Source organism: Rhineura floridana, chromosome 7 (assembly GCF_030035675.1).
Source record: "Rhineura floridana isolate rRhiFlo1 chromosome 7, rRhiFlo1.hap2, whole genome shotgun sequence".
Taxonomy (NCBI): domain Eukaryota; kingdom Metazoa; phylum Chordata; class Lepidosauria; order Squamata; family Rhineuridae; genus Rhineura; species Rhineura floridana.
Genome location: NC_084486.1, coordinates 48397061 through 48406306, shown reverse-complemented (window position 1 = coordinate 48406306; position 9246 = coordinate 48397061). Strand labels below are relative to the sequence as shown.

Below are 9246 nucleotides of genomic sequence, written 5' to 3'. Positions count from 1 at the left end.
GTAAAGGATACAGCATCCATTGCTATGAAATGAAATCTTCGATTTCTTGCTTCTTCCCTAATAAAACAAAACATTATTCTAGTTGTACGTGCCACGTGCTTAATTTTTTCCTGAAAACATTCCGTAAGTATAGCAAAGTACCTGTCCCATTCATCTGTTGCCACTTGTCTATGGGCCATCTTGCTCTGCTTTTCTTTCTGGAAGGGCTTTTTAAGTAATGCATCTTCATTCCTTGTCAGGGGGGGGGGGAAGCACAGAATTAGTTGTTTTTTTAAAATTACCATAAATTTTATAGATGTCTCTTGAATTCTAAAAAATATTATATAGGAAAGCAGCAACAGCTTATTATTAAAGGGAAAGCTTATCCTCTTCTCGGTGATGCTGGATCACTTAGAGAAGGGATGGAATGTAGTATGCCAGTCCACTTCATAAGTTGGCTTAACTACTCCCACCCCCAAAATAGTGCACTACCAGCAAATCCCATTGCTATGGCTAGAGCTTCTTTCACACACACACCTCTTGCTTCTGGTTTAGCAATCTGAAGGATAACTAGTACAGTAGGGCCCCACTCATATGGTGGGTTATGTTCCAGACCTCGCCTAAAAGCTAAACCCACTGAAAAGTGGAACTCCGTCAATAAAATGCCGCCCGATGACCGAAAAATGCCGTAAAAGTAGAACAAGCGTCGATGAGTGGGGCCTTACTCTATTTGAAAGCCGCCATATTAGCGGAATGCCGAAAAGCGGGGCCCTACTGTAGTCCTTAGGGGTCAGATTTGACCCTGGGATTTCCAGGTGCTGATCATTAACTTACAGTGAGCAAAGGAAGCTGTATTTGCCTGTAATAAAAATCCCAAAGTCCACAATTGAGAAATACGTTTATGAGCATCAACCAATCACTTTGCTAAACGATGTAGACCCTACCAAGAGGATCAAAATGTACTTTACATACTCATTAACAAAGCTGTGAAAAACTGAATAACTGTGAATAGTAGAAGTCCAAGAAACAAATATTCCAGAGAGGGACAAGTGAGGTTTGCTTGTTTTCTACTGAGATGAATATATTTGAATTTAGGCTTGCTCACAAATTGTCAGAAAAAGGTTAGAAAATATAATCTGTATAATCTTTGACAATAAGATCAAGTGGAATAAATAACAACGTGCCTGAATTGGAATCAATTCTGCTGTACTATAGTGGTAGGGACTGATTTATCTTTCTAATGGCCATATGTTGGGGCTTCTCACCTCTTCGACCAATACAACCTAGTTCTGCATACTGACAGGTGTATAGAGATAGTCATGCAATTTAGCTTTTCTTGTCTCACTAATCTTGTACTGCAATCAACAAATATTTAAATTTCCCTATAAATGAGAATGGAGCCATAGTTCTTACTATATGATGAGGAATCACTGCAGCTGATATGTTAGAGCTGCAGCTATACCATGGAAGTAGAGCTCGCTATTTTTTTTCTGCCCTGGGCAAATTAAATTCCATCCGTCTTGACATATGAACAACATAACAAGAGCATGTTCAAATAATCAAAAGTTGATCAGCAAACTACTTTCTCATGTTCATGTTTAATGCCTGTCACTTCTTTACATCTATCTTTTTAAAATTCTGCCTGTGCTCTGACTACATGATGGAGGTTAAAAACTGTCTCTGGAATCCAATCTAGTGAGTTGCTCAGCTGCCTCTGCTCATTTCTTCTAAAAAATACAGAATCCAGCTCTTTCTTCAGGACAGTTATACAACTGAGAAAGGACATTTGGCACTATATGGTGACCTGGTGTCATCTATGGCTAGGCCAGCCCACAAAATGTAGAAAATGTTGTGCTAGAACAGACATTTAGCCTAATTCACCCAAGGAAGGAATGGCTGGGACAAGGCATCATGATTGTGGACTATTATATATTCTAAAAACTATCTTCTTTAATCCACTCTCCAGTTTTCCTGAAGTTAGGCAGGTAGCCCAAGCCTATGCTCATGTAGGTTTCACTGACATTGTTTTGTTTTTTCCTCTTGAATGCTGCCTTCAGCATTGAATAGGCAACTAACCAATTAGGTGAAAAAATCATCGACATAAATAAATATTTAAGCATGTTTAGGGCTCATTCCCAGATAAATGTGCAACTTTAGTTGCCACAAAAAAAAAGGAATAGTTGGATATAATAATCCAGCAGCACCAGCACTTCATTTCCTTCCAGCAGGTAACTTATTCCTTCAGAGCCTGCTGCCACCTGGCCTTGACTGCTTGGATCTCTTGTTCAGTAGCTTGATTAGTGCTGTAGAGATTTGGCAGGGATGTGGGGAGACAAACAAAAAGACTCAGTGCTGTTCGTGGAGAGATGAACCACAGAACTGCAAGAATTAACATGGCATACAGCCACTGGATGGGCATAGCAGCTCTCCCCCATCCGCCTACTCCTTGGAGACAGCATTCTCTGTCAAGCTTGAGAGAAAGGAGGAAGAGGAGCCCATCACTAGCACACACAGGACTGACTTTATAATGCTACTAATGAAAGGCATTACCTATTTTTCCGCTGGTCAGATTTCTCTCCTGTTTCATCATCACTAAAATCAGAGTCATAGTCTCCATGGCCAAGGATCTGGAGTGGAGGGGAAATTAAAACACACAGAATCCTATACATTTAAGGATTACAAAATATCAACTTAAAAGACAATTGTTATCATTTCCCACCAAATTTAAACAAACTAGAAATATGTTGTTGATAGCAGATGCAAACTACACACTTGCTTCGTAAACAAAGAGAAGATATGGGCAGGTAAGAACATAAGAAGAGCCTGCTGGATCAGGCCAATGGCCCATCTAGTCCACCATCCTGTACTCGCAGGACCTAACCAACCAGAAACCTATGAGAAGCCTGCTAGCAAGACCTGACCACAAGAACATTCTCCTCCCCTGTGGTTTCCTCTTGGTATTCAGAAGCATACTGCCTCCAAAAGCCCTTAGAAATAACCACAACACTTCATCAATTGTCTCCAGCTCTGAAGACCACTGGAGGAAATTACAACAGTGGCAAGTCTTTCTTCCTCTTCAGAACAGAAAGATCTACAGAAGGTCACTTTCTATCCCACATCTCTTCTAATGAAGTTTCACTGCAGGGGCACATAAGAGATAATGCAGGAACGCTGCCCTCTCACTCAGGAGAAGAGGATAAAGAGACTCTGCATGAGCACAAACAATCAATAGCCTCCTGCTGCAGGATCCTAGAATAACTTACGTTATTACCCACAACATTTTGTCTCTGATAATTTATATTGGGAATTGTTTCAGCAGCACACTCATCTTTTGACTTCAGGTCTTTGGACAACACCCTGCCAATGTCATGGAATAACCAGGGGTAGCTAACATGGTGCCTACCAGATGTTGTTGGACTACTACTCCCATGACTGACTACACTATGAACTGGGACTTGGAATCCAACAATATCTGAAGGGTACAACACTGGCTACCTGTTCATTGACTGACAGGTCCTAACCCCAGTCACACCTTTTCATACAAGGCCTCCAAATAAAAACGTCTATGAACTATGTTCTACTTCCACCTTATCTAGCAAATGAGTCAGAGATGATGGAACAAGGCAACCCCATAAGCTAGGCACTGAAGCACTTGGGGCTGGTTCATACAGTCCCATTTCCAGTTTTCATCTTCACACAAACAGCCATAGCCCCTTTCCAGCCAAGCATATGCCCATGATTATAAATTTGCAAGGAAAAAATGCTTCAGCATGAAAATATGAAATACATTAACTAAGATGGATGCGTAATGTTCTTTTAAAGTTGCATAATGCTTTTTCCTTACACACAACAAACTCCAGCATCCAGCCTCAATTTATGAGAAAGTAAACTTTTTTCCTTCCAATAAGTCACTCTTTATTATCCACATTACACATGTAATTTAGAAAAAGCCAGACAGTGATCTAATAGGATATGCTCACTCCCTTCAATGAGGTTTATGGGTAAAAAAGGGGGGTTCTAATCTACCTTTGTGCAAGACAGTGCAAAATCATAGTGTGATAGTTATTCCGCATGAAAAAGTAAGTGTACAAGAGTGTGACCTTATGTAAGTGTAACTAGGAGTAACTAGGAGAGGCACCAACTATGATGTAGTTCCATAGCACTTTGCACTATGGAAGTATCTGCAGTCTGCAGAAATAGGTGGTAATACATTTCTGCCCTGATGGACCAGGGTCCAAATCCTCACTCAGCCATGAAGCCCAATTGGTGAACTTGAGCCAATCACTATCGCTCAGCCTAACCTACCTCACAATGTTGTTGTGATGATAAAACAGAGATGGGAAGCAGCATGCACTCCTCCTTGAGCTCCTTGGAGGACAGATAGGATATAAATGTAATAATAAATATTTATAAAACCTCTTGCAATGAAAGCTTAGTTCTCTGCTGTTAATTCCTAGAGCTGCAGATAAATAATGAACACCTCTTGCAGTTTACTTTAGTGTAGAATCTTCTCAACAGTATCAGCATATTTTTTCTATAGTGTGTTAATATAGATCTAATGTACAAACTGTAATGAAACTAGGGCAGTTATGTGATAGGGCACACAGAATAACTACCCTTTAACATTCTTCATTGAGAATATATTTAGCATTGCTTTTTAAGGGTGTCAAAAACAAATGTTTCCCCACCTTTTCAATACATGTGTTTAGATGAAATTGTTATTCTAATCTGCAATAGCAGCTGTGAATATGGAATCAGAAGAAAAAATATTTAGGATTAAAGTGGAATGCAAACATATGATTGTATGTGATTTTTTAATTGGCCTGGGATAATTTTGATGAAGAGCGGTATGTAAATAATCTAAATAAAAAACATAAATAACCATGAGCTCATAGGTTTTATCACTATTAGTTGAGGCTAAAGAAACACAACCCCAAGGTTTCGATCCCATACACTTGGGTGGGGAGCCTTTGGCCCTCCGCATGTTATTGGACTCCAACTCCCATCAACCCCAGCCGGTAGAGCCAATAGCCAAGGATGATGACAGTTGTAGTTAACACCATCTGGATTGTCATAGGTTCTCCATCCCTGCGGTACAATTTACCCGGGTGCGGATTTGTGACTAGCTAAATATTACAGTGTGATTGTTGTTAAGGTAATCCAGAAAGCAGAATACAGTCATTTCAAAATCAAATGCATTTCTTTATTGCATGTGCATTCAAGAGTGTCCGCAGAAATATTTCGGGGAGGGGAGCAAGGCATATGAATGGTTACTACAGGCCTCCCCTGCCCACACGCTCCATCAAACAAATAAATTTCTTGTCACTGTAGATTTCACCCTCGAACTATTTCTTATACGTTGCAACTTTAGATGCGAGAACTGCAAGTATGGATGTCAGTTTGACATGGCAAACTTTCTTCTACCATCGTCTCCCTTCCCCATAGGCTAGTCGCTAGCTCCATATTTCTTTTCTGGGAAAGGGAATCCCGCCCGACCCTTCGCTACCTTCTTTGCCGCAAGCGGGCAGAGCGCCACACACTACCGGTCACTAAGCCACAGCGACAGCCGCGACCCCTCGGCTTCCTTCTCCCTCTCTCCCTGCCCTTGGCGAAGGACTCCTTACCGCATTGGAGAGCTTCACGCCCGGTGGTTCCATACCTCCGAGCCTTCCTGTTTCAATTGCAGCAGCAGCCTCCTTCGCTGTCTGCGAGGAAGAACCGGAGCGCTTAGGCCTCTCCTCTGGGGCGTCCCTCAGCGACAAGAGCTCTGTCAGAAACCGTGTCTCCAGCCTGAGAGAGCCGAGCAGCGAAAGGGCCGCACTGCACCGGCTCCCCGCCACACTCTTGTCTACGCGGGGATAACGTGTCCTCCCCTATTTGGGGGGTCGACAGACAGCTTTCTTTGCTTCCCCTTAAAGCGGCAGAATGGAAGTGCATCCCCCCCACCCGGCTTGGAGAGAAGGAAGGCTGCCTTACTGAGTGCTCCCTTAAGGTCCTGTGAGAAAATTCTCATGAAGTGGATTCGTTTCCCCGCAGGGGTGTAGTAGTAAATTCTGAAGTGCAGGCGCTGTTCAGGGCAACCCCAATAGTCATGTCCTTTCTAAAACTGTACAACACAAACGATTTTTTAAAAACCAATGCAGACAGACATTATGGCTTCCATACCAGGTATTCCCTGATATTTGCAGTTAAGGTAATGGGGAAATCTTAACACCTTTTGGGCTCCTGCCAGTTTGGGGCTAGCTTTGGAGGATCAGGGTTAAATCAGGAAAGTGTGGGGAAATTTCATTGAATTTGATGCCAGTTTTAGTCTGTTGGTCTGGGGTACTGTTTGCTTCCTGAGGGGTTGTTTTGCTTTGGGTTTTTATGCACTCCCTCCCCATTCAACCCCAAACCTGCCATTTAGCTATCAAACTAAATAAAGGTTTTGCCAGTGTCCACCACCTTTTTGTGCATGCTTCTGCCTGGTGAAGGGATTCTAGTCCACGTTAGCAGTTAAGAGAGGAAGCAATATATAGAGCAAATGTACATGCAGTAAATTAATGTCATGTAATACCATTTTATAGTCTTATAATAAACAAAGTATCTGGGTGGGGAACATGTCCAAAAAGCAGCATAAAAGTATACACCATATGAACAGATCACACAAGAGTCGATAGGTTGAGTTATACACAGGAAAGTCCTACATAGGGTTGCCATATTCCAATTCCACAAATCTGGGCAGGCTGATTTGCATATTATGCAAATTATGAATTAGTTGTGTAATTTGCATATTAGGCAAATCATGTCCTGGTTAGGCAAATTAATCATATTAAAAGTTGCATTGTCCAGTTTTGTTTTGTGTCTAGCAATTACCACCAAAAACTGGGGGAGGATTTGAAGATTTTAAAAAATCCTTCATTTTCAACCTTAAATGCCTATTTATGGAATATTTATTTATTAAGAGGATTTATATCCTGCCTTTCCACTGTTAAAAACGGAGTTCAGGGCAGCTTAAAAACATAGTAAAAACAATAAAAATGCATAATCAATGTAAAAACAGTAAAACACAACAAACATAAAACAAGTCAATGCAGCACTATAAAAATCATACAACTTTTAACACAGATAGAAATCAAGATTTCAATATTATCAGTTCTGTCAATCATCTTATCTAAAGGGAGCATGTCTGAGCATGTAAGAAGTGTCTTTAGTACACCGATTCTCACATATCCGATCAGAGAGAGGGGAAATGGAGCCTTCTATGATAAAGGCTGGAACATGATGTAGACCTGGGTGCTGGCACCTCTTTTTTTAAAAAGAAAATAAAAATGCAGTGAATTCTAGAGATCTGGCAAGCTGTGGTAGCATTAGACAGGGTAGCTGTTCCATTTCTATTAGTCTTAAGGGGGCAGGGAAGGTTACACCCCCCACTGCATTGAATATATGCACAGAGAGAGGGAGCGCCTCTGTGTGTATGTATACTGTATATATAAATGTGTGTAGGTAGAAGTGCACACACACACACATATCCATCCCTGGTGAGATGGAAGTAGGGTGATCTTTGGTGGAGAGATGCCTGCCAGTCATTTTGAAGAAGGGTATGTATCAAAAACTACTTTTTAGCCTTTTCTGAATTGCAGAACAGAGGCTCTGTCAGGCAACAGGGTGAGTGAGGCAGCATTCCAGTGCAACTTTACTTAGAGTAAGCACCATTTAATAAGGTGGGTACAGGACTGAAAAATCAAATGCTAGTATCACTGCCTTTTCTACAGAGAGGTTTGCTTTTATATCTTGTATCTGTTCAGGGGAGGGAGTGTTTGGTAGAATCAAACCCTTTTATTCCATCCTCCATGATGACAGGCAGACCCTCCCATTGCATTTACCATTTAAGACACATATCCTGAGAAACAGGCAACTGAGATGAAAGCTGCTTCTCCTTGCTGACGCAACCAGAAAGTGTATGGGTAAGGGGTGGAGCTGCATGTGTTGATCAAGTGGGCATGTGCAGTTTTCTAACCTGCTAGATTCTGCAGATTCAGCAGGCAAGCAGACTAAAATTCTTCATTTTTCCAGGACACCTGTTGTGTCCCTCATTGGCTAAGAACAATGGAAGGCAGGAATTAGGGTTGCCAGGTCAGAAGCATCCCAAACCCTGACATTTCAGGGGCGGGCTGGAGGGGGTACTCCTGAGTGATGTCAGAGGGTGCACTTGAGTGATGTCATAGGGATGGGCCCTAGTGCTGTCATTAAGCATGATACATTAAGCATCAATCACAGTTGTTTAGAGCATACAAGGGGAAAAATTTCTCTGATTGGAAATTAAGATAGAAATCTTAGCTAAAATATGGAGCCCGGGTAGGGAACATTAAATCTAGCCCATTTGCTTTCAGCACCCCCCTCCCACGTGCCCAAATGCATGCACATCTTCAGATGCCTGCAGGAGGGGCAGGTGTGTTTGTGTATGTCCTTGCACTGATCTGTCTTCTGCTCCACTCTCATTCCCCAAGTGCACACTAACCAAGTCATCAGTTCCGATGATCAGCCCAAGGCCTAAAAGCACTAAACCACCTCCTCAATCTAGCATCCCCACCACTACTACATTGCTGTTTCATCATCATCACCATCATCACCATCATTGTTGTTGTTACTATTTTTTTAAGAAGGTCAGCAGGTTGGCTGAGGCTGGGGTCCACATACTTCAGCTAAAATGTATTTTATTTAATTATTATTGCATTTATATGCCACCTTTCCTCCAAGTTGCTCAAGTTGGTGCACATAGTCCCTCCCCATTCCATTTTATCCTTACACCAGCCCTGTGATATAGGTCAGGCTGAGAGACTATGTCTGGTCCAAGGTCACCCAGTGGGCTTCCTGACTGGGTGGGGATTTGAACTTGGATCTTAGTCCAACACTGTAACCTACTGGTATTGAGAAACAGGACTGTACAGACTGTGGGGGTGGAGGGGGATACCAATTTGATCGGACTTTTACATTAAGAAAAGAAAGCAACACCTCCCTGTCTGCAGGGAGCTTTTTATGGAAAGGGATATTTGGAGATGTGCCACACACCATTTTTTTCAATTAACAGAGACTAAAATTACAATTAGTATGGGGGGGGGGTCAAGAAATTATTTGAGCTTACAAAAGGGGCCCTATATTTATAAAGGTTGGGAACCACTGCCCTAGTATAACTAATAACCGGTTATATGCCATCTATTTTTAGAGGTATAAAAAGTGTAGGATCATAGATTTGGAGGCGGCCTTGGAAGCCATCTAATCAATCGT

The 9246-nt window shown here is 41.9% G+C and overlaps 1 protein-coding gene across 2 annotated transcripts in view; it reads right to left on the bottom strand.

The window, feature by feature from the left end:
• LOC133388927 (protein FRA10AC1) overlaps positions 1-5983 on the bottom strand; it is a 33759-nt gene extending 27776 nt beyond the window's left edge. Inside the window, exons 1-5 of one of the 2 annotated variants that reach the window (XM_061635512.1) lie at positions 5604-5983; positions 4285-4347; positions 2530-2606; positions 142-231; positions 12-57 (exon numbers count right to left, since the gene is read on the bottom strand). In XM_061635512.1, coding sequence (XP_061491496.1) covers positions 12-57; positions 142-231; positions 2530-2606; positions 4285-4347; positions 5604-5636 — 309 coding nt within the window. In that variant the 5' untranslated portion in view covers positions 5637-5983. The remainder of the gene's footprint in view (positions 1-11; positions 58-141; positions 232-2529; positions 2607-4284; positions 4348-5603) is intronic. The other variant, XM_061635513.1, reaches the window with a different exon arrangement.
• Between the last annotated feature and the right edge of the window lie 3263 nt (positions 5984-9246).